This window comes from Takifugu flavidus, chromosome 12 (assembly GCF_003711565.1).
Source record: "Takifugu flavidus isolate HTHZ2018 chromosome 12, ASM371156v2, whole genome shotgun sequence".
NCBI lineage: Eukaryota > Metazoa > Chordata > Actinopteri > Tetraodontiformes > Tetraodontidae > Takifugu > Takifugu flavidus.
Window position 1 is genome coordinate 12,709,476 of NC_079531.1, and position 25,320 is coordinate 12,734,795.

General features: G+C 49.7%; 2 protein-coding genes across 14 annotated transcripts in view; one reads left to right on the forward strand and one right to left on the reverse strand.

Annotated features, from left to right (window-relative positions):
• The first annotated feature begins 299 nt into the window (after positions 1-299).
• Positions 300-6,417, forward strand: ccnl1a (cyclin L1a). Of its 3 annotated transcripts, XM_057050181.1 has the most exons (11): positions 454-668; positions 839-913; positions 1,350-1,459; positions 1,809-1,848; positions 2,856-2,976; positions 3,062-3,126; positions 4,671-4,770; positions 4,848-4,952; positions 5,042-5,292; positions 5,360-5,452; positions 5,525-6,417. In XM_057050181.1, the coding sequence occupies exons 3-11, from the start codon at positions 1,414-1,416 to the stop codon at positions 5,961-5,963; spliced, it is 1,260 nt and encodes a 419-aa protein (XP_056906161.1). In that variant the 5' UTR covers positions 454-668; positions 839-913; positions 1,350-1,413; the 3' UTR covers positions 5,964-6,417. The 3 variants fall into 3 exon arrangements, with proteins under 3 accessions (XP_056906159.1, XP_056906161.1, XP_056906160.1); XM_057050179.1 differs by lacking the exon at positions 1,809-1,848 and having other exon boundaries at positions 300-668; XM_057050180.1 differs by lacking the exon at positions 454-668 and having other exon boundaries at positions 833-913; positions 1,809-1,984.
• A 1,322-nt stretch (positions 6,418-7,739) lies between these two features.
• Positions 7,740-25,320, reverse strand: part of veph1 (ventricular zone expressed PH domain-containing 1) — a 61,300-nt gene continuing 43,719 nt past the window's right edge. For 7 of the 11 annotated variants that reach the window (XM_057050163.1, XM_057050162.1, XM_057050167.1 and 4 more), the window contains 5 exons: positions 18,673-18,807; positions 11,418-11,535; positions 9,899-10,032; positions 8,762-8,815; positions 7,740-8,683 (listed from right to left, as the gene is read on the reverse strand). In XM_057050163.1, the coding sequence (XP_056906143.1) occupies positions 8,501-8,683; positions 8,762-8,815; positions 9,899-10,032; positions 11,418-11,535; positions 18,673-18,807 (624 nt within the window). In that variant the 3' untranslated portion in view covers positions 7,740-8,500. Of the gene's footprint in view, positions 8,684-8,761; positions 8,816-8,938; positions 9,243-9,898; positions 10,033-11,417; positions 11,536-18,023; positions 18,319-18,672; positions 18,808-25,320 lie in introns of those variants that run through there. The other 4 variants (XM_057050170.1, XM_057050168.1, XM_057050169.1 and 1 more) reach the window with 4 other exon arrangements.

Here is a 25,320-nt window from a genome sequence, read left to right on the forward strand (position 1 = left end):
CCCGTAAATTACGTCACAATTACGGTTGCTCCGGTGGCGTTTACTCCTGTGCCTTTTACGTAATCTTAATAACATTTCAAACGAATGCGTCTGTGAACAACCGCTGCGATAGAAAGATGAGTTGTCATTCTACTTCTGTGTACAGTAACAACAGTTATTTCTATTAATATTTATAACAATATAACATATGACTGTGTCACACCAGCAGGAGGCAGTAATGACCCATAAAGGACAGCGGCCACATTAACCACAAATGAAGAACAGGGTGGAGGGCGCGCGGTGCGGATGTGCTCACGAGTCACGTTGCCGGAGCACGAACGTTCCTTGTACCGCGGTGACGTCACTGCCAGGCACTCGGAAAGCTGAAAAACGTTGCGTCGAGGCCGGCTGCGTGTTAGCTTTTTAACGACTGCTTTTCCCTCCAGAATATGGCCGCGGGTCCTCTTTCTGTATCTTCGAATGCTTCCACCAACAACGATGGCATCCTCATTGGAGATAAAGTTTACGCAGAAGTATTCCTCACCATCGACAATTCGCTTATACCCGACGAAAGGCTTTCTCCGACGCCATCGATGCTCGATGGCCTCGACTTGAATACAGAAACCGACCTTCGTATTCTGGGATGTGAACTGATTCAATCAGCGGGTATTCTCCTCCGGTTACCCCAGGTATCATGTTGTCAACCATTCTCCTCGAAAAGCCGTATTACCTTGTTGATAGCATTTCGCTAACGTTAGCATTGGCGCTAATGTGAATGGGTTAAAATGGCGCCTATCCATTGTGCTGGCCTGCCTTAGTTAGCCGGAGCAGCAAAGTCATCCTGTATTCTCGTCGACAGGTTGCGATGGCAACGGGACAGGTGTTGTTTCATCGTTTTTTCTACTCAAAGTCCTTCGTCAAGCACAGTTTTGAGGTAAGTCTGGGCGGAATTCGAACGATTGTGAGCCCGAGATTACGTGTCAGTGCTAGCTTAGCTTTGCGTTGTGGTTACGTTTGTGGCAGCCATGTTACCGATACGTTGTAGCTCCAGTTTGTGAACAAAGACAATACGCCTAGAGTCATTAATAGGCAACTAAAACAATTCCACATGTATTTGTGCTTTAGATGAAGTGAAAAATAGTGCGTTTACCCATGTGACGTAGGGTTGTTTTATAGGTGTAGTTGTGTGTGTGTGTGTGTATATATATATACATATATATATCTCAGTGTCTATAGCGGCAGCTGCTCTAGAAGGTGACTCAGGATATGTTGTTATGGAAACACTACGTGAAGGATGTCAGGATGTGGGTGATTGTCCTAACTGTCATTTAAGGTGGCCTCTAAATCTACTTGGTGTCATTCTTTTCCAGATTGTTGCCATGGCGTGTATAAACCTGGCCTCCAAGATCGAAGAAGCACCACGTCGAATACGAGATGTCATCAATGTTTTCCACCACCTACGACAGCTCAGAGGCAAAAAGTAAGTATCTACATCTACTCTTGGATTGATCAACAATTCAATGTTTTCATTTGTTCAGTGTCCATTTCTGAAATATACAATGTTAACCTGTTTTTACTGTGATGTACCTTTCTGTTGATCATGTACTCAACCATTTTAAAGTTTTTCAGTTTCTGAAGTGTAGTTGTCCACATGCAAGCTTGATTTCACTGATTTGCTATCTCACTGAACAGTGGAGTGCTCTTTTGCACACTACAGAGGCATTACAGCATTCACATGTGTGCCTTTGTCATTAAAGTACTCTGTACATGTCTGTACTATAGGCCCTGGCATTAACTTGGCTTTTTTTTCCCTTGCAACCAACTAACAGCGACCAGCTACATTTACCAAAGCCTGGGTGATGTGGAATGGTACGTAAGATGAAGCAGTCGGCATGACAACCATGGTGCAATGGGGGCTCTCTCCTCCCCCAGGGCCACCCCACCCCTCCTGCGGGAGACGCCCATGGTCTGAGCCACCGTGGGCCACTGGGATCGGGGATGACAGGTTGGCCGAAGGTCCTTGGCCCCTGGGGCACCTTGAGGACTTCTGTGGTTCAGTCTTAAACTTTTGGGTAGCTGTCCATCAATCTGTGGACTGTTGGGTAATGTAGTCTTTGACTGCTCCTCACCATGCATTTCCTGTGTGCTTTAAGAGCATAAATCCGTTCACCAACTGTTGCTCATGGCTTTTCTAGAAATCTCACCTCAAAGTCATCATTGAGGTTGCTGCTTTGGCTCAGACAGGAAGTGCAGTATGTTAAAGTACTGCTGAGTAAAGGTACATGTAGGAACAGTGAGTTTCAATACCTGGAGCAGTTTTCCATGTAAGTGTACCTGTAAATCTGAAAACAGGTGAGAGTTTTGGCTGACTGCCTCTAAATATACAGTTCCACATATTTGTTTTATAAAATAGTTATAAAATATTTAAGTTCCCCCGTGTGCAATAAAAGGTTGTGACCTTGAAAGGAGTATGACTTGGATGTCGTGTTCTGTGAGTGGTAATGGGATACATCCATTTGTACAGTAGGATGTATATGTTGAATTTTGGTGTTGGGAAAGTTGAAGGCGAATGCCACTGTCTCACTGGGAGCTGTAGACAATACTGTCAGATTCTCATGTGGCCTTAAAGACTTGAAATGGTGATTTGATATTTCTGTTAAAGCTGTGACACTGGGTGATGTGGTTGAGGACTATCTGATCCCAAAGTTTTTACTGGAACCACAGGAGTCTCAAACCCCCACAAACTGTCAGGCATTCAGAGAGAAACTAGCTGCTCCGAGTTGGTTGGAAAGGAAAAAAAAGTTGATTAAGTCCAAAGGGCACATTTACTTTTAAGGAGAGAAACATGATTTTATTTTGATTCCTTTACAAACCAGGACTCCAAGTCCATTGATACTTGATCAGAACTACATTAATACCAAAAACCAAGTCATCAAAGCTGAGCGGCGGGTCCTGAAGGAGCTGGGCTTCTGTGTGCACGTCAAGCACCCACACAAGGTGAGTTGCTCACACCTGTAGTCTTAAGGTGTGTTATACGCCTATGGTTGACCGCTGCGCCTGAACATGCCTGTCTTTGTTCCAGATCATCGTCATGTACCTTCAGGTGCTGGAGTGCGAGAAGAATCAGATCCTGGTCCAGACGGCCTGGTGAGTTCCCAACATCTCTACAGCAGGAGCAGTCTGTCATGGAAGTGCAAACAGACCTGGGCCAAATCAGTTTTAAATGGTTGAAATGCTTGCAGATGCTTTGGTGTCTGACCGTGTCAAACTGTGCCTGGACACCTATTAAAGTATTTAGCCCAGGTCTGACCGAGACCTCACCTTTCCACCCGCTCTGTCATGTGATGGGGCAGGCCATGGTGTGTCCCCCTGTCTTCCCCTTATCGCGTCTTCTGAATGATAATTCTTTTGAATGATGATGCTGTGAACACGGTTTAACTTTGTCCTTTCTCTCTACTCTTTGATTAAAGGGTAGTCCGTGCTGGTAAGTCACATAAAGAACCTCTGAACTCTGCCTACTCCAACCACATGAACTCGGCAAGCTGCCCCCATTGGCTGGCTGCTCCCGCCCTGACAGCCAATCCCAATGTCAAGATTCACTGAAGGGGGCGGGCCTTTCCGTACAGCTGCCATCATCTTGTTTTCTCTTGGGGTCAAAGGATTTGTATTTTTTTGGTCTTGCTACAAGGATGTGACTAATACTTGTGTCAAGTAGCTACACATACATTTTTCCTAGTTTACTTGCATTTAGCTGTAAAGTAAACTAACCTTTTTTGAGCTGCCTACTTCAGATTTATAGTGTATATACACCATTGTACACTGTGTCCTTCCACACTGACATGGTGTCCAGACGTGTGTCTGTCTTACAGGCTGATCCAGTTCTCAGCTTTGGCCCCCCAGGATGGCTCTCGGCAGTCTAAATCAGTGGCCCATGATTGTTAGCGTTGAGTTAGCAGGCTCATTCATAGCAGTCGCTTCAGGTTACGTCTGTTAAAGCAGCTTGGACAGGAAGGAATTCATGTGCAGCACCTATAAAAAACCTCAGAGCCACAGACGGACGAGGGTCCGCTGACGAGCAAAACATGGAGGTTTCACTCTGTCATGGCTGAATTTACCTCAACAGTCATGGTCCCTGAAAATGTGCATGAAGTTTTGGGGGTGAACATTGCTTCTGTAGGTCTTGTCCCCTTCCTGTTTTCCATCACATTATGGACATTTATTCTTGTTTTCTTCATGGTTTCATGTTCAGTCTCAGTTGCCGGTTGCCAGCATAGTCGGAGCACATTTGGACACTCGTCCTCCATTGGGCTCAACATCATCTTCACATGTCTCAGGATGTCCCACTGATGCCTTGGCTGCATCAGCCTGTCATTGATTCCAGCCTGTAGCTGCCATGCATGCAACACATGCACCCCCACCACCCTGCACCAACCTGATCACGTGTTCATGCTCTACCTATGACATGTCGCCTCTAGATCCCTGAGAGTTGGACAAAGTTAAATACGGTTCATTCCAAATTTTGGGTTAGGGTACTTTGGCACCAAATGGTTTTACTAAAACAGCCTTTCTTGAATTGATGTGTGTAAATCAGTTGCTTAGCTTAAAGTAAATGGAGGATAATGCCAAATAGATGCTAATCAGAGTTGTTTCATGAGTCGAGGTGTGAAGCCAAAGTGTTTTGTCCATTTTAGGAACTACATGAATGATAGCCTGAGGACTAATGTGTTTGTGAGGTTCCAGCCTGAGACTATCGCCTGTGCCTGCATATTCCTTGCTGCCCGAGCTCTGCAGGTATGAGCAAACATTAGACTGCAGCCATTTCTAAATCAGACCAGAGCACCTTGTATACTAGTGGTTTTCCTGTGTAGATACCCCTTCCATGCAGACCTCATTGGTACCTGCTTTTTGGAGCCACTGAGGAAGAAATCAAGGAGATCTGTGTCACCACCCTACGACTCTACAGCAGGAAGAAGGTCTGTTCAGGCTTCCACTCCCCAAAGAAACGAAGACCTTCAGCCTTGCTCGTGAAAGTTTCTAATATTTAGATTCTTGTTTAATGCAGCCCAACTATGACCAACTTGAAAAGGAAGTAGAGCGGAGGAAGGTGTTCCTGGCAGAGGCCAAGCTGAAGGCCAAAGGTTTCAATCCTGATGGGACCCCTGCGCTTGCCGTTGGAGGCTTCTCCCCCGCCTCTAAACCCTGCTCTCCAAATGTGGTTAAAGTAGAAGAGAAGTCTCCCAACCCCCCCACTGCCAAAGCGGCGAAGAAGGAGCCTGACACCCGCACGCAGATCAGCAAGAGTCCGCACAACGGGTAAGCCTTGCTCAGTAGCACCCCAGCTGGTGTGCCGCTATGTTGCTGATGCTCGTTTGTCTTCCAGTTTGAGGAAGGATGTGAAGATCGGGAGGAACAGCAGGAGCAGAAGTCGCTCTAGATCACGCTCCAGATCTCGATCCCGCTCCCCTCGCAGACAGTAAGACACCCCCCTCCTCCTGCATTTACTGCTTTTAGCTGAGTTCTGTTCTCATGGTCACTGTCATTTCAGTTACAACAGCAGGCGTAGTCACTCGGGAACCTACAGTTCACACTCGCGCTCTCACAGTCGTAGTCCATCACCTCGTCGACATCTGCCCTCACCCCTCCTCCCCCATCTCAAATCCAAGGCCAGCCACCATGGCAACAGTGACTCCAAAGCCAGTGGACGCCATGGGAACAGCGGCGGGTCAAGTCACAAGAGAAAGCGCTCTCGGTCACGCTCACGCACTCCAGTTAAAGTCGAGCGAGATCGAGATAGAGAACGGGAGCGAGAGCGTGGCTCTTATGAACTCTCAAAGAAACACAAACATGAGCGAGCCGCTGGCCACCGCGGCGAGAGAAGGGAGAGGGAGCGCTCTCGGTCATATGACAGGGAGAGGGAACGCAGCCACAAGAGCAAACACCACGGCAGCAGCGGGCACTCGGGCCACGGCAGGCACCGACGTTGATCCACCAGGACCATCGCCTGGTTTAAACCAAATGGATGTCAGTCAAAACCTGTGGTAAACTCCAGATAAAGGCTTTTTTTAAGTGATTCCTCATTCCCGCTGACGGCGCTAGCATGATAAAGTTGTGGACTTTAAAACGGACCTTATTTACAGTGTAAAGATGGATCAGGATCCACTGAAAATATGAATGCTTTGATTTATAAAAGCAAAAGAGTGGCTGGAAGGACAGAATGAAATGTGTAATGGAGATATGTTTGAACACCGAGAAAGGCAGGTGACTTATTTTTGGATCATTGCTAAAGCTGTTTATATGGTTTCAAAAGGTTTTTTTTTTTCTTTGCAGGAGATGCAGACTTGATTTAAAACATTTTATTGTCTTTGATTTGTTACACTGGTTTGTAGTCTGCACTTGTTAATGTCCCGATTTTTATTGAGTAATAAATGAGTAATTACACTGGCTCGCACTTTCTTTGAAATAAGGGTTTCACGCAATATGTGTAGAGTCGACAGGGGGCGCTCTTATACCGAAACAACTCAGTCTTGGACAAGGTATGTTCAGGTGTCTAATACCCGGGCCGACTCCCCAAAGATTTGCAGGAGCTTTAACTGCACATGAAGGTTTCTCACCTTCAGATTCTCGCAGCAACTATAAGCATTCTGAGAGGAAATCCCTCCTTTCAGTCCTCAAACACGCAGAAGGGTGCAGATGTGAGTCCGACGGGAGTCCTGACATTCTGTCCTGCAGAGTGTGATTCCAGTAGAAATCTTCTGGTTTGAAATTGAAACATTAAATGATCTTTTAGACTAGGGTCTCCAGTCATTCGGAACCCTGTCGCTCATGTTTGCCCCTACCTCCCATGTGTGTCAGACCCATTCTGTTCACTTCAGACTACGAAGGGGAACAAGCTGCATGTGCCTCCTTGACCCTGAATGGGTGTGGTGGGGAAACGACCGTCTCCCCTCAGAGTTTAGGTTCTGCCGAAGGACAACGCCAGCAGCTCACAGTCTAAAGGTCAGTGTCAGCTGTTGATGCTGCTGCACTTTCCAAGCTCCCCAGTCCAGCAGGGACCTCTGAACATGCCCTTCTGCTCCTCTGGTGTTCATAGGTCTCCCAGGGTCTGTCCAGGGGGCTGTCCAGGGTGACAACATGCAAAATGTCCTCCACAGGAAATGCAGTTACCTCCAGCATTGCTCAATGTTGGTTTCACCCTGGCCGTGCACAGGGTGCAATTTACACTGGTGTAAATTCTGTCCTCAGATAAGAAAAACATTCAATTCTGAAAGAAGTCTACCATAAAAAAAAATCAAATCAAAACACAAGGATCAGAAAACTACAGAGTGAAGGCACCAGCACAACCCCAGACACTGTGGGACAGACGGACATGTTTCTCTATGATGGTTTCAATAAAAGCACAGCAGTGATCATAAAAACAGAAGACTGGCTGCAGATCAGTCAGTCAGGGGCAGAACCGAGTCAGATCTGAACTGGAGCAGCTCCGGCCTGTCAACAACGTTCATAGATCAATATGAGCGATCTCCAGAAAACTAAATCCTGCCCCCTCTGTAGTCAGATGACACGCCTCCCCAAACCTCTGCCAATGAAACAGGAAACAGACATAGATTCAGATTTGTGAAGAGTTTCTGGTTGTGTTGGTGAATATTTACACAGTCTCCATCTTCGCATATCACAGCAAGTAAAACAATCTCACCACACCAAAAATTTAGGGGAAACGTTTGTAACATAAATTGGCCTATACCCAAACACTCCAACCATCATTTTGTAAATAAAAGCAACCTTTATTTGCTTCAGGTGTGAGCACATCCCAAAATAACAAACAAAAGAAGTTAAGTTCCCTGACCGGGCCTCGCAAACAAATAAACAACATACAGATGGGTATCTTCCAATTTCCTCACATGAAAACAGGAGAAAAAGAAATCAGCCAAAGAAAGGGGCCTCTCACCCCAGACTGCTGCTTACAAACATGAATGCTTCTGTTCCATAATGGTAAAATGGAACGATGTAGAACTGCCGCATGGAGGAAAGATGGAGAGGCCATCTTGGAAGTCAAGTGGAGCTTTTAAATCCTTGAAGCGCTGGAAGACCAATCAGGGTACCAGTAACCAGAACTCCTTCCTCCACCCACTGCATACAGATGCACACTGACACACCCACACACATCCACACATTCATTATTGCAGGGAATCAGAACATTGCAGTGATCATAACATTTGGTAATAAAATAACTGAGATGTGACTAGCTTGTATGTGTTGGAGGTGGGGCTTGAACCTTCACATTCTGACCTGTCAATCTGAGGCTCTAGCTCTATACAAACATGTTGCCTCCCTACACTGAGCCAGGTTAGGGTTTTCTTTGTCTTGAGGTTTTACGCTAAACTAACAGTCTTTGCTCCTCCACCAGTTCCTGTCTGCTGTTCTCTTCTGTCAGCATCTGCACTGCTAGCTCAGTATTACTGCTAAAGGAGATAGCAGCTCCTCATCGTTCAGTTCACATTGAGCTCAGAGGTCAGCTGTTGCATCACAGGTAGGTGGTGGCCTCGTGGTTCTCCCTCTCTCTGGCCTGGGCCACGGCCACATTGATGCACTGCAGCCATTCCTCCGCGTGCTTCTCATCCTGAGCTTTCAGCACGTACGTCTTGCTGTCGGTGAAGATCTCAAAGGCTCGAGGCAGGCTGCGATCACGTCGCTTCCTGGCTACAATCTTCAGAAGGAAAGACAGGCAATAACCTTCAGACAGGGTTAATGTGCTGCTGAAGCTGAGGCAAGAGGTTGTGCTCACCTTCACACTTTGCACTTTGCTCAGCTCAATGGGGACGTCCTCCAGCTCATTTTTCTGTGGAAGACGGGTGAGGAAACATGAAGAGAACAAGAAAAACATCTTCTGGGACCCTGTCTAATGGCAGTAAATACTATTATTTAATAATACTGAATAGGGTCAGTTTAAGGAAACATTGACCTCTAATTTCTCCAGTTAGCTTGTGACTCAGCAAAGACCCAGACCCTGGAAGCCCATTTTTGAGGCAGAATCTTGAGTCTAGACTGGACTGTTCTGCAGCACCACCACCGTTCTGATGGATTTGAAGTTCTGTGTGTAAATCACTGCCTCGTCTGCTCCGACCTTTAATGCTGATGAACACACATGCTGGAGGTCAAAGGTCAGTGGCAGCAGGTGCACCCCAGCAGAGCATGCTGGACTTCAGAGACTGTTCAGAGGAACCTTTATTCCAGAGCGGAGAACTGTTGGTGTTTCCTCATCTGAGCTGTGTGGAGCAAATGTGAAACATCAGCCTCCCTCAGCAACAGCTCAACCAGCTCCACATAAACTCCTTCAGCTCCATGTAAACATGAACGATAACCATGGAAACAAGAAGGTTCCCGCGTCCACCTGGAGACACTCAAATATTGGCCTTTCTTTGATGACGCTGTCTCTGCAGAACATGAGGTCACATCACATTGTCTCATCTCTAAAAGCAACAACGTCAGTGTTTGTAACATCTGTGTGAGCAGGACCATCTGCACACATGATTATTTACACTCGTATAAATTCAACTTTTATTAACTTAATGTGCTGAATCAGCATTTTATAACATGTAGTGATGGTAATCTAAATATTTGTGATTAAAACAATAAGTCATGATTGAGTATGGGCTATAAATATTTACAACACATTGGGCTTATGAACCTTAATTAATCATTTATTAAGGTTCTTTGGGTCCCTTTTATTTCATAACAGGAGTCAGCAAAGGACTGATCACACTTCCTGATTCCTATAACAGAAATATTGCTCACAATCTTAATTGTTCAGTTCCAAGCGAGGTGACTCAGTTCTTCCCGTCTGTCCCACGCTTACACGTACAGTTGGGAAGCTCCACCCCCTGTGAATGTGTGTGAGTGTGTGTCCTCATTGGCTACGTACTGCTTTGGCTCTCCTGAAGAGAAGCTGGTTTCCTGCCAGGGTGAAGTAACGAGTCTTCCAGCGCTTGATGAACTTCCAGCGGACATGCTTCTCCTTCAGCTTCCCCTCCATCAGAGGCTGCCCCTCCTTCACACCTGCACAGTCACACAGGAGGTAAAGATCCAGCTGGTGGCATCAGTTCGCACCTCAGACACTCATTAACACTACAACAGTGTGAAAAAGAAACAGCAGCAGGGAGTCAGATCACATCCATCCGATAATTACTTGGATGTCATATTGTCACCAGATCTGATTTAATCCAAGAAGAAAATTCACCCCAGCAACAATTCCAGGAAAATGATTTCAAAGAAAGCAACCCTCTCGGTCCCAGTATAACCAGTCATTAATCCTAACTGTCCCAGCATAACCAGTCATTTATCCTCTCTGTTCCAGTATGACCAGTCCATTTACCCCTCTGTCACAGTATAACCAGTCATTTACCTTCTCTGTTCCAGTATGACCATTCATTAACCCTCTCTTCCCAGTACGTGTTGGCGCCAACTTCAAAGCAGGAGGCGAAAAACAGTGGGGGAAGGTTTGCGTGAGATCACGTGACCAGCGCCCCCTGCTGACAGGCAGCTGTGGTGCATCCAGCCCAAGTGTAGCGCTGCAGCTGCAGGTGTTGCTGCTGGATCTGAACTCTACACATCAGAGAAGCTGGACGATGGATTAAAGGTTGACATCTGAGACTCATAAAGGATCATAGTTCCAGCCAGAGACACAAATGTTTCCCTGCTCTTCAAAGCCTCCTGGATCTGCTGTATCTTTCTGTAATTCAGTCCAGTTGGAGATCCTCATTTTTGAATCAGGAGAGTAAACGTGGGAGTAAATCTAGGTGTGTATGCATGAGGGTGTGCGCATGCATGCATGCATGCTTGTTTTACATTGAGGCCTAAAGCTCAACTACTTCTGTAGGTACTCCATGCTGCTGCACGTGCATGGACGAATGCACAACATCAAAGGGATTTCTGTACCAGTGGAAACAGCAGAGAAGCTGGGAACATTGTAACTTACACTGGGAACACCTTAACCTTCACTGGAAACACCTTAATCTTTACTGGGAACACCTTAAGCTTTACTGGGAAGACCATAAACTTTACTGGGAATACCTTAAGCTTCTCTGGGAACACCTTAACCTTCAGTAGGAACACCATGTGCTTCTGTGGAGCCAGTCAGCAGGTTTACAGGCTGCTGATGCTGCTGACCTTAACCCGGATGCTTCTGTCTTCTGACAGCTGAATGACGATGTTCCGTCGGGTCAGGTGACTTTCAGGTGTCATTAAAGATCACCTCTGAAATACATCAGTGTGTTTCTCTACAGGATCACTCCACAGGTGTGTACTTCCACACATTCCACACAACAGGGGGGCATCATCACCACATCATCAGCACTGAAGCGGCAGCTTAGTATAGTATCAAGTGGTAAAAACACAGGTGGGAGCGCGGGGTTTTGGGAGGTATACAGAAGTGTGTGTGTCACCTGTGGCCTTCTCAGGGTTGCTGCACATGAAACACAGCCAGCCGCCCCCCTCCTCACTGTAGGCAAACAGGTCTAAGAAGCGCACCTCCTCCAGCTCAATCTGGAGGCTGTCCAGGTCCTGAAGACAGACATGGAAGATACAGGTGAAGATAGGGGAACACAGGCGATTACAGAGGAACTCAGGTGAACACAGGCGATTACAGAGGAACTCAGGTGAACACAGGGGAACAAGGAATCTTTATTTGTATAGCGTCTGTTACAATCAAAATTGATTCTAGGCGCTTTACAGAATCCCAGGGCCTGTCCCCCAACAAGCAACAGTGGCAAGGAAAAACTCTCCTTTAACAGGAAGAAACCTTGAGCAGGCCCAGGCTCATGTAGGAGGACCCTCCTGCTGATGGCCGGCTGGGTAGAGAGAGAGGAGAAGGGGAAAGGACAGGTAGAGGAGAGAATAGGTAGAACATACAGAAATACATTATATTAAGTAAAATAAGTATGATAATTTGTCTGTCTAGGATAGTAACTGGAACTACAGAATTAGTGACAATAAGCTTTTCAAAGAGGTAGGTTTTAAGTCTAATCTTAAAAGCAGATATGGAGTCAGCCTCCCGTACCTGGACAGGGAGCTGGTTCCACAGCAGGGGGGGCCTGGTAGCTAAATGTTCGGACCCCCATTCTACCCCTAGAGACTCTGGGGACCACAAGTAGACCAGCATTGTGAGTGCGGAGTGGTCTATTGGGCTGATAAAGTGTCACTAGCTCCCCCAAGTAGGATGGAGTTAGGCCTCTGATCACAGGGGAGCAGTCATTTCCAAGTTATCTAGATGGGAAGGTAAATCATCTGATGGAACACACACACGCACACACGCACACACACACACACGCACACACACACACTAACCTGAGAGGAACTTAACAGCTCCAAAATTTCATGGACACGTATCCATGAGTGTCAGTAATGAAAAAACCCTTTTCCCACACTGACGCAATTCTGACCTGATCCTTTAAACCATCTGTCAACCCTCAGACAGTTCTTTGAAGTTGTGAGGACCAGCCAAAATGTGCTCACTTCTCAGAATGGTCCTTAAATTGCAAGAAAAATGAATATTTTGGTACTGTGTCACTGATGATGAATAGTTTGTACAGATGTTAAACAGATTCATTTTAAATGTGATTTGTAGTTGATGATATCAGCAGCTCCTGTGAAATTGTTGTTTTCTTGTTAGTTTTGTCAAATTCTGATTTTCGTGTGTTGTTGAGCAAGACCTGATAACCACAATGGAAGTGGCCCATCTGGTGTAGACCAGGGGCCTTTATGTGAGTGCATTTTCCTCTATGGTCCACATGTTGATTGCCCTCCATTGTGGCCTCAGTCTTGTCAATTTTTCCAAAGAAATTACAATCAGGATTTCTCAACATGTTTGTCCTGAAGACCACAGAGTTCCGTGACGCACGTCCAGGCTGCACTTTTCAGGCTGCAAATAGCACACCTGGTTCTCGTTTATCCTGCTGCTCCACTCCATCCAGCCCCCCTCAGTCCAGAGATAGAGAGAGAAAGAGAGTGTATGTATGTATGTATGTGTGTGTGTGTGTGTGTGTGTGTGTGTGTGTATGTATGTATGTATGTATATATGTATCGTATTTTCACGACCATAAGGCGCACTATATTAAAAGGCGCAGTCTCAGTTATGGGTGCTATTTCTGTACATAAGGCGCACCGTATTATTAGGCGCATGCTGAAACATACTGTAAAAAATGACAACGGAAGTAAAACAGTGAGTTTCGACACATTTATTGAACAAAATATTCATTCTTCCGCCACAAAACCATCAAAGTTTTCATATTCTGTATCTCAATTAAACAGCTGCACTATTTCACTGTCCAACATCCCGAATTCCTCTTCTTAATCATCTGAATCGGACTCACCAACCGGTTCCAGTTCAGTGTTGATTTTGTGAAAGCTCTTACAATACATGAACACGGTATCATAGCCCCTGCGTCTACAATCCACCCGCATATGGTGGCATATCTTGCTCGCCGCTGCCTCATAGTCTTTGTGAAGGAGTGTTCATTTTCCGTCATCCAGCGCTCTGTCCGTTTCCGTGGCAGCCGAGAACCACGGTGAACGACGACTTCTCGTGCCCCGTTGTGCTTATCGCCACCGTGCTGGTCCCTTTTTCTCCACTTTGTGGGTCAAAGGGATGTCAAAAGTCAGAGGGATCTCATCCATGTTGGTGATGTGGCTGGGCGCGGTTATCTTGTTGCGGCAGTGGGTGCGGAAGATGGCCACCCTCTCCTGGTAATCCGCGGGCACCGCTGCGCAACAGTTGTCCTTGCGCGTATGGAGAGATGCCGCCGCCTCATAAAGCGAAAACACTAAGTTTGCTTGATTGCCATTTTCAGCCGCATATTCGATGGCCTGCAGTTTCAGTCAGCCTCATTCATACGCGTCTCGCTTGACCGGCGCCATTTTATGGGATCCTTACGCGTAGGTGTGCCGCTAATCGATTGGCGGAGCGTTTACCGTAGTGCACCCACCAAAGGCGCACAGCAGATTTCGGAACTCAGTCCACACACAAGGCGCACCATATTATAAGGCGCACCGTCAATTTTTAAGAAAATCTCAGTGTTTTAGGTGCGCCTTATAGTCGTGAAAATACGGTATGTAGTGTGTGTGTGTCTGTATGTATGTGTGTGTGTGCAGGTCCATCACTGGTTCATTGCTGTTGCTGCTCCCTGCTCTACAGTCCAGGGTGAAGGGAATATGACATTTGGAAATCTGCCTGGAGCAGCTCGTCCTCACAAACTCAGCGAGTGAGGAGACAAGTGTGGGAGGGCACCAAGACAGCTGTGAGAAAGCTGATGGCTTCAGAGGAGACGAAAGGGTGGCTCAGGTTCCTCATCACTCTAAACTTAATGGAAGAGACACGAAGGGAAACTAAATCTCCACCAGAAATAAAGGGAACACTCAAGGTCGCCCAGAAGGTCCATCTCCCCTGTGGATGGTGGTGATGATGGTGGTGGCAGCAGGTCCATACCATACCATACCATACCATACCATACCATACCATCCTCTACTGTTATCCGGGGTCGGGTCGCAGGGGCAGCAGCCTAAGCAGAGCGGCCCAGACTTCCCTCTCCCCAGCTACTTCTTCCAGCTCGTCCGGAGGGATCCATAGGCATTCCCAGACCAGTCGAGAGACATAGTCTCTCCAACGTGTCCTGGGTCTTCCTGGGGGCCTCGTACCGGAGAGAAATGCCCTGAACACCTCACCAGGGAGTCGTCCAGGGGGCATCCTAACTAGAAGCCCAAGCCACCTAATCTGGCTCCTCTCAACGCGGAGGAGCAGCGGCTCTACTCCAAGCTCCTCCCGGATGGCAGAGCTTCTCACCCTATCTCTAAGGGAGAGCCCAGCCACCCTACAGAGGAAGCTCATTTTGGCCGCTTGTACCTGTGATCTTGTTCTGTCGGTCATAAGCCAAAGCTCATGACCATAGGTGAGGGTAGGAACGAAGATGGACCGGTAAATCGAAAGCTTTGCCTTTTGGCTCAGCTCTCTTCACCACAACGGACCGGTGCAGAGTCCGCATTACTGCAAATCGGACCCCCTCAACACCATGACTGTGCCTAGAAATTCTGTCCATAAAAGTTAGGAACAGAATCGGATACAAAGGGCAGCCCTGGCGGAGACCAACCCTCACTGGAAACAAGTTCGACTTACTGCCAGCAATGCGGACCCAACTCTTACACCAATTGTACAGGGAGTGGACGGCCCGTATCAGGTGGCCAGGCACCCCATACTCTCGGAGGAACCCCCCCACAGGAACCCCCGAGGGACACGGTCGAATGCCTTCTCCAAGTCCACAAAACACATGTGGACTGGTTGGGCAAACTCCCATGCATGCTCGAAGACCCTGCTGAGGGTGTAGAGCTGTTCCACTGTTCCACGCCCAGGACGAAAACCACATTGCTCCTCCTGAATCCGAGGTTTGACTATCTGGCGGACCCTCCTCTCCAGTACCCCTGAATAGACCTTACCAGAGAGGCTGAGGAGTGTGATCCCCCTATAGTTGGAACACACCCTCCGGTCCCCCTTCTTAAAAAGAGGGACTATCACCCCAGTCTGCCAATCCAGCGGCACCGCCCCCAATGTCCACACGATGTTGCAGAGTCGAGTCAACCATGACAGGAACTCTGAGCAGATCTCATCCACCCCCAGGGCCTTGCCACCAAGGAGTTTTTTGACTACCTCGGCAGCTTCAGCCCCGGAGATACAAGAGCCTGTCCCCAGGTCCCCGGGCCCTGCTTCCTCACTGGAAGGCGCATCAGTGGGATTAAGGAGGTCCTCGAAGTATTCCATCCACTGATCCACAACATCCCGAGTTGAGGTTAGCAGCACACCATCGCCACTATACACAGCGTTGACAGTGCACTGCTTCCCCTTCCTCAGATGCCGGATGGTGGTCCAGAACCTTTTCGAGGCTGTCCGAAAGTTGTTCTCCATGGCCTCACCGAACTCTTCCCATGCCTGGGTCTTTGCCTCGGCAACCGCCGTAGCTGCACTCCACTCGGCCTACCAGTACCTATCTGCTGCCTCAGGAGTCCCACAGGCCAGTAAGCCCGATACGACTCCTTCTTCAGCTTGACGGTTCGGGCATTGCCGCCACGACAGGCACCAACCACCTTGCGGCCACAGCACTGGTCAGCTGCCTTAACAATGGAGACATGGAACATGGTCCACTCGGACTCAATGTCCCCCGCCTCCCCTGGGATATGGTCAAAGCTCTCCCGGAGGTGTGAGTTGAAGCTCCTTCTGACAGGAAACTCTGCCAGGTGTTCCAGCAGACCCTCAAAATACATTTGGGTCTGCCGGGTCTGTCCGGCATCTTTCCCCAACATCGGAGCCAACTCACCACCAGGTGGTGATCAGTTGACAGCTCTGCCCCTCTCTTCACCCGGGTGTCCAGAACATGCGGGCGCAAATCCGATGACACAACCACAAAGTCAATCATCGATCTGCAGCCTAAAGTGTCCTGGTGCCAAGTGCACATGTAGACGCCTCTATGCCTGAACAAGGTGTTTGTAATGGACAATCTGAGACGAGCACAGAAGTCCAACAACAAAACACCACTCGGGTTCAAATCAGGGGGACCGTTCTTCCCAATCACACCTCTCCAGGTCACACTGTCACTGCCAACGTGAGCATTGAAGTCACCCAGGAGGACGAGGGAACCCCCAGAAATAGCACTCTCCAGCACTCCCTCTAAAGACTCCAAAAAGGGTGGATACGCTGAACTGCTGTTTGGATCATAGGCCCAAACAACAGTCAGGATCCGTCCCCCCACCCGAAGGTGAAGAGAGGCTACCCTCTCATCCACCAGGGTAAATTCCAATATACAGGCACTGAGCTAGGGGCAACAAGAATTGCCACCCCTGCCCATCGCCTCTCACCATTGGCAACTCCAGAGTGGTAGAGTCCAACCCCTCTCGAGAAGACTGGTTCCAGAGCCTTTGCTATGCGTTGAGGTGAGGCCAACTATATCTAGTCGGAACTTCTGAGCACCAGCTCAGGCTCCTTTCCCATCAGAGAGGTGACATCCTGTCGCAGAATTTTAGCCGTTTGGAGAAGTAAATGATGAATCTAAGTTATTGCGTAGGAGATGGTTTATTCCAGTCAGTCGGTCAGGATACATACACGGATGCATGCAGAGAGATCTCTCCCTAAACGTAAACAGTTCTGATCTTATATAGCCGAAGGCCCGCCTCCGAGGCGTGGACACAGGATGTCTTCACAGCAGGTGTGCGCTGCATGCACCGCATGTGTTTGGTGCCTCCACAGCATGTGTTTCGGCCGGCGCAAGAAGTTGAATGGCTGAGAATGTCCGCCCCCTCAGTTGTTTGACGCAGGTCTCCTTTGAACCTCAGGGCCCCTTTGTTTCCTGTAAATGCATGAGGTGGCAAACGGACTCCTCTGCTCCCCCAGTCTTCACCACACCCTACCTAAATTTCCATTTCAACCCTTCCTTTTGCACTCAATTTACATTTCACACTCAAATTCCATTTCACATCCCATGTCCCTAGAGCTAGTTTCTGCAGCCGGGGATCAGACCACCAAGGTCTCTGCCTTCGGCCGCCACCCAACACACAATGTACCTGACCCCCTTGGCCCCTCCTGCAGGTGGTGAGCCCAAGGGGGTCCCGTGTTGCCTCTTCGGGCTGTGCCCGGCCAGACTCCATGGGCAGAGGTCCGGCCACCAGGCGCTCGCCAATGTGCCCCGCCCCCAGGCCTGGCTCCAGGAGGGGGCCCCGGTGACCCGCATCCAGGCAAGTGAAACTTGGAACCAATATTGTTACTCATCATTAGGGGGTCCTGGGCTACGCTTTGTCTGATCCCTCACCTAGGACCTCTCTGCATTGGGTGGACCTACCAGGGGCATAAAGCCCCAGACCACGGAGCTCCTAGGATCATTGGGACATGCAAACCCCTCCACCACGATAAGGTGGTAGCCCAGGAGGGGGGCAGCAGGTCCTTGAAGATTAAATGAATAAAGAAATCCACTGATCTGCTGACCTCAAACTGGGACTGATGCACTTTGAGACTCCAGTGAGGTGTGTATGCAGACTGATCAATCAATCTTTATTTGTATAGCGTCTGTTACAATCAAAATTGTTTCTAGGCACTTTACAGAGTTCATGTAGGGGGACCCTCCTGCTGATGGTCAGCTGGGTAGAGAGAGAGGAGAAGGGAGAGGACAGGCAGAGGAGAGAATAGGTAGAATAAAGAAATACACACAGAAATACATTATATTAAGTAAAATAAGCTGCCGGTAGAGTCGAGTTGAGTGGGTCAGTGGGGTTGGAGGTCAGTAGGGCAGCATGCAGCTCTGAAGGCAGTGATACCTGTAGATGAATACGGGGGGGCATAAAAACTACACAAGAAATAACAACAAAGGAGGAACAAAATGAGAAGTAAAGCTGTTGATGAGCAGAGTCTGAGGCAGCAATTTTAAAACAAGAAGAAACAGAGAATGTAAGCAGCAGCAGTAGCAACGGTGACCTTTGACAGTTAAATCAAATCAGTTCTTCAAAATGTTAAAAATCCCTCCTGGTTTCTGCAGTAACAAATGTCAGGTCAATGTTTTCTTCCACTGCTGTGACTGGATGACAGCAGCATAGCGTGCCTGTAACTAACTAAAAACAGTTTTTGTTCTACATTCACAGTGCACCGTTTGGCAGAACAGAGAACTCTGGTACCTTTTGCTGCAGTGTGGCGTGCTGCGTCATGGTCATTGGGAAGCTGTGCGCTCCTTTCAGCTGTATCTTCTCCCAGAGTGAAGACAGTTTCTCCACACCATCGTCCTTGGAGCACAGAGGAATGCTGGACTTACACTGAGCCAAATAAATGTGACCATGAGAAAAGACAAGGAGAGTAATTATAGGAGAGGAAAAGGAAATATCACATATTAGACATTGGATAAAAAAAATGGAAATCATTCAGCTCCTGCTGCACACCCGCTGAGAAACCGACCCTGGTAATTGTTTTGCGCTACGTGAAGCCGACTCCAGCGACCATAGTTAAGTGCATTCCGGGGGCCAGAGTGGGCGACATAGAAGCCAATCTAAAGCTGCTGGCGAGAAGTAAATGTAAATTCAGTAAAGTTATTATTCATGTCGGAGCAAACGACACCCGGCTTCGTCAGTCGGAGGTTACCAAAATTAACAGAGGTGGTGTGCAACTACACAAAAATGATGTCGAACTCCGTAGCATTCTCTGGTCCTCTCCCCAAACTGGCCAGCAATTAAATGTTTAGTCGCATGTCGTCGCTTCGTCGCTGGCCGTCACGGTGGTGCCCCAAAAATCAGGTGTCCTTTGTAGACAATTGGAACAGTTTTTGGGGAAAACCTGGTCTGATTAGGAGAGACAGTGTCCATCCCACCCAGGATGGTGCCTCCCTCATCTCTAGTAACTTGGGCAATTTTATTAGACCCAATGTGACCTGACAAACCAGGGTCCAGATCAGGATGCAGAGTTGTAGTCTAACACACCTCTCTGCCGCTTCCATAGAACCCTCATCCACCAACAATAACATATTTAACTCTATAGAGGTAGTCTCTGTTCCATGGTTAAGTTCATCAAGCACAGAGCAGGGGAGCGGTCAATCACCATAATCTTATTAAAATTAAAATTAATTCTAAATCTAAAATTAAAATTCTTCTGAGGACCCCGTCTCAGCTTCCTCATCGCTGGATGCCTCGGATGACAGGGTCTCTAAATTGGCACCCCCAACAGCATTGGGGATCTTGGAGGGCTGGTCAGGGTGACAGCGATGGAACTCGCGGATGAGCTGTGCATCCAGGATGTGACGGGCCGGGACCCATGACCTCTCCTCTGCGCCGTATCCCTCCCAGTCTACGAGATACTGAAGACCCCTTCCATGGCGGCGGGAGCGAATTAGGCGGCGAACTGTGAAGGCAGGACCCCCATCAATAATCCGTGGAGGTGGTGGCAGCTCAGAAGCAGGCATCAATGGACTTTCACGAACCGGCTTGACCCTCGAGACATGGAAGGTTGGGTGGATCCGCATGGTCCAGAGCAGCTTGAGTCTGACAGCCGCAGGGTTGACGACCTTCACAATAACAAACGGCCCGATGAACTTGGGCGCCAGCTTCTTAGACTCCACCCTCAAGGGAAGGTCTCGGGTCGAGAGCCATACTTTCTGGCCCACCTGGTACTTGGGAGCCTGGGAACTACAGCGGCTGGCGGCCGTCGAGTAACGGTCAGCAGCCCGTAGGAGAGCAGCCCTGGCCTGGGTCCAGGTCTGGCGGCAACGGTGGATGAAGGCCTTGACGGACGGACAGGAAGCTTCCTTCTCCAGGGCCGGAAACAGCGGTGGCTGGAAGCCGTAGGCGCACTGGAAGGGGGAAAGTCCCGTGGCAGAGCTGGTTAAGGTGTTGTGGGCGTATTCTACCCACAGTAGCTGCTTGGACCAAGTGGTGGGGTTTCTGGACGCCATGCAGCGAAGCACCGTCTCCATCTCTTGATTCATCCTCTCCGATTGGCCGTTGGATTGGGGGTGGAAACCAGAGGACAAGCTTACGGTGGCCCCGATGAGGCTGCAGAACTCCCGCCAGAATATGGATGTGAACTGGGGACCCCAATCAGAGACCACATCAGACGGAAGGCCGTGGAGCTGAAATATGTGCTGTAGAACTAGTTCGGCCGTCTCCTTGGCCGATGGAAGCTTGGGTAGGGGCACAAAGTGGGCCATCTTGCTGAAACGGTCTACCACTGTCAGGATGCTGGTGAATCCGCCCGACAGTGGCAGACCGGTAACAAAGTCCAGAGAAATATGGGACCAGGGCCGATATGGCACAGGCAGAGGTTGCAGGTAACCGGCAGGGGCCTGGTGGGAGCGCTTGTGCTGACTACAGATCAGGCAGGCATTGACAAACTCTTTCGTGTCCTCCTCTAAAGTGGGCCACCAGAATCGTCGCTGCAGGACCTCTTTGGTACGCCAAATGCCTGGGTGACAAGTGAGCCGGGAGCCGTGGGCCCATTATAGGATGTCAGACCTCAGGCCCTCCGGGACAAACAGGTGGTCAGGAGGACAGGAGCTGGGACCAGGCTGATTCTCCATAGCAGCTTTTACACGCTCCTCTACCTCCCAGGTGAGGGAAGCCACCAGGCAGGGAGCAGGGAGAATGGTGTCTGGGTTTAGGGCAGTGTCTTCCGTTCCCAAAAACTGGCGGGATAGGGCGTCAGGCTTGACATTGTGGGAGCCTGGCCGATAGGAGAGGGAAAAGTTGAACAGGGGAAAAAATAATGACCACCTGGCCTGACGGGAGTTCAGTCTCTTGGCTGAGCGGATGTACTCCAGGTTCTTATGGTCCGTCCACACCAGGATGGGCAATTTAGTCCCTTCCAACCAGTGACGCCACTCCTCCAATGCCAGTTTCACGGCCAATAGCTCCCGGTTCCAGATGTCATAATTCCTCTCTGCTGGAGACAGACGTCGGGGAAGAGGAAGGCACAGGGGTGCATTTTCTGGTCATCTGCAGAGCGTTGAGAGAGAATGGCTCCAACCCCCACGTCAGAGGCGTCCACCTCCACTATGAACTGCTTCTGAGGATCGGGAACCAGGAGAATTGGAGCTGAGGTGAACTGGGCCTTGAGGTCCTGGAAAGCCTCCCTGGCAGCCGGAGACCAACGGAAGGGTACCTTGGAGGAGGTAAGAGCAGTGAGTGGAGCGGCCACGGTGCTGTATCTCCGGATGAACCTTCGGTAAAAGTTGGCGAATCCCAGGAACCGTTGCAGCTGTTTCCGGGACTCGGGTACGGGCTAGGAGGTGACGGCAGAGACCTTGGAGGGGTCCATCTCCACACTGCCTTGACTGATAATGTATCCCAGGAAAGAGATGGAGGTAGCATGGAATTTACACTTTTCAGCTTTCACAAACAGCGAGTTCTCCAGCAGGTGTTGGAGGACGGCCTGGACATGATGCACATGTTCCTCCTTGGACTGGGAGAAGATCAAGATATCATCCAGATAGACAAACACAAACTTGTTGCGCATGTCTCTTAAAATGTCATTAATGAGTGCCTGGAATACGGCCAGGGCAGTAGTAAGGCCGAAAGGCATGACCAGGTACTCATAGTGTCCAGTGGGTGTGTTGAAGGCAGTCTTCCACTCATCCCCCTCCCGGATCCGGACTAGGTGGTAGGCATTGCGGAGATCCAACTTGGTGAAAACCTTGGCCCCCTGAAGCAGCTCAAAGGCTGAAGCGATGAGTGGGAGAGGGTACCGATTCTTGACGGTGATATCATTGAGGACCCTATAGTCAATGCAGGGCCTTAAGGACCCGTCTTTCTTCTCCACAAAGAAGAACCCCGCCCCAGCAGGCGATGAGGAGGGGTGGATGATCCCGGCGGCCAGAGCGTCATTAATGTAGGCCTCCATGGCCTCTCTCTCTGGCGCAGACAGGGAGTAGAGACGAGGCGCGGTGCCGGGCAGAAGGTCTATGGCGCAGTCATACAGCCGATGAGGGGGCAGGGAGGAAGCCTTAGCCTTGCTGAACACCTCCTGGAAGTCGTGATATTCGGAGGGCACCCCAGACAGGTTGGCGGTCGGACTGGATCTGACAGACAGTAGAGGTGCAACCGCTTGATGAAGACAACCCTGGTGACAGGAGGAACTCCACCCCAGAATGGACCCCGTAGCCTAATCAATGTGGGGGTTGTGACGACGGAGCCAGGGATAGCCAAGGATGAGTGGGAGGTGAGGTGACTTCAAGACGTGGAACTGTATGGTCTCGTGATGGTTGCCGGACAGAAGCATGCGGATGGGCGTGGTCTGGTGAGTGACGGTCCCCAGGAGATGGCCATCCAGGGCGCTGGCAGGAACAGAATGTGGTAAGGAAACCTGGTCGATACCCAGCTGGACGCCGAGCTCCTTGTCGATCAGGCTGACAGCCGCCCCAGAGTCTATGAAGGTGGCGAAGGTGTGAGAACCCCCGCCAACAGGAGCCGGATGTGAAACAATGGCCGTGGGCAGGGGGCAGAGTCTTGAGTCCAACTCAGCAGTACGCCCCCTTTTACTGCTGAGCCCTCGCTTTTACTGGGCAACGAGAGACGAAGTGTCCAGCCTGGCCTCAGTAGAGGCAGAGGTTCCCCTGGCGTCGTCGCTCTTGCTCCTCAGGAGTCAGGCTGGTGCGTCCCACCTGCATGGGATCGGCCCCCCCCAGATGCAGGCCCTGTGAGCAGGTTGGGAGCGACTGGAGACCCTCGCAGGCTGCTCCGCCCCTCCCTGGCGTAGCTCCCTCCTCCTTGCCTGGATGCGCCTGTCCAGCCTAGAAGTCAGCTCTATGAGTCCATCGAGGGAGGGTGGAAGATCATAGGAAACCAACGCATCCTTTATGTATGGTGCTAGTCCATGGAGGAAGGCGTCGCACTGGGCTGCTTGGTTCCAGTCACTAAGCCGGGCCCGGGTACGGAAGTCGATAGCGTAGTCAGCAAAGGGCCGACTTCCTCGCTTCACACTCATGAGTCCCCCGGTGGCCTCCAGGCCCTGAGAAACAGGCTCCCACCCGGGGCTCTGGAGCAGTGCCTGGTGGGGGCACAGGAACCAGAGGACGAGGAGCTGGAGCAGGAACAGGAGCGCCCGGTTGGGTCACTGAGACCGTCAGCTGTTGGACCTGGGTGGCTACTGACGTTAATACCCACTCCAGGGCCGACGCCGTCTGCCGAGCCTCTGCAGTGTTGGAGGCTAGCTGGGCCTCGAATTGTTGGAGCCTCCCCTCCAGTTGGTCCAAGCGAGACTGAGGTGGTGATGAGTGTGCTGGGTCAATGTTTGGCCAGATTGTACTGTGATGGGTGCGATTAGGACCCAAAAGCAGCACTCTGGAAAACTGGACCGTGGTAATGACTTTTATTAGCACACGGGCAAACAGGAACTCAGGCAGACAAGGAAACACAGGAAATAGTCCGTTCTTCAGGCTCAGGGCCCACACAAAGTCTATGGGTTGCAGGCTCGGGGAGTGGGTCGAGCAGAGCCGGAATGCGGAACCAGGGGGGAAGGACGTAAATCCTCGGAACCGTGCAGTTCCGCTGACAGCGGGCAGGAGTGACAGAGAGGGTCTTACAGGAGATGAGGCTGACGATGTAGCGGAGCAGACTGGGGACGAGCAGCAGCGAAGTCGGGGCCAGGCGGAGAAATCAAAACCAGGCGAGCAGAGAGGAACCAGAAATGCTGAGGCAGAAAGCAGGTAGGTTGTCCGGGGAACAGGCGAGGCAGGCAGAACGAAGACAGGCAGGGTCGATAACAGGGAATCCGGCAGGGAAATAACGCTGGAAAGTCTCGCATCAAAGCAGAAGAACAATCTGGCAAAGACTGAGAGTGCAGGGGAGGCTTATAAGCAGGGCTCATTGGGAATAAGCTGCAGCTGTGCTTGCAGGTGAGTGGAGTTGAGCTGACGGGGGGGGAGTGGCTGGCAGGTAGAGTGCAGCAGAGGCAGGGAGAGTGGAAAATTACTGGGGCAGAGGGACAGGAGGGAACTGGGGCTGTGACAGAAACTAATATCACAATTAAATGTGGACTATTAAATATTAGATCTCTTTTGTGCAAATCCCTGTTAGTGCATGACCTGATAACGGATCATCACATTGATTTATTTTGTCTAACTGAGACCTGGCTTCAGGAGGAGGAGAATGTTAGCCTAAACAAATCTACTCCTCCTACCCATCTTAATTATCATATTCCTCCTGTTACTGGTTGAGGAGGGGGAGTGGCATCAATCTGTCACTCCAAGTTATTAATTAATCCTAGACCAAAACATGGTTCCAGTTCATTTGAAAGCCTGACTCTTGACATCACCCATCTGAACCAGAGGACAGAAAAGCCACTTTTGTTTGTAGTTGTATATCGGCCCCCTGCTAGACATTTATGATTAAGGATTCTTCTATGCTCAGAACAAAGTCTTACTATAGCAGATGTCTTTCAGATAATGCTGTAGCTTTGTTTGAGGAAGTGATCCCTGTGCTCATCCCGGGACCACCGTGTGCTTCTCCAGGGCTCAATTATTATAATCTTAGCCCTGCAGAGGTTGACTCTATTGCTGAAGGTGAAGCAACCTCACTGAGAATCATGCTTGATTCTGTTGCTCCCCGAAAAAGAAAATAGTAAATCAGAGGAGGTGTGCTCCCTGGTATACAGGCTCCTGGCTGTACAGTGCCAGGAGGAATGCAAGGAACTGTACATTGGGGAAACCAAACAACCTCTCCACAGAACAATGACACAACACAGATGTACCACCTCTTCAGGTCAGGACTCAGCAGTCCACTTACACCTAAAGGAGAGCGGGCACTCCATCGAGGACAGCCAAATACGGATACTGGCCAGAGAAGACA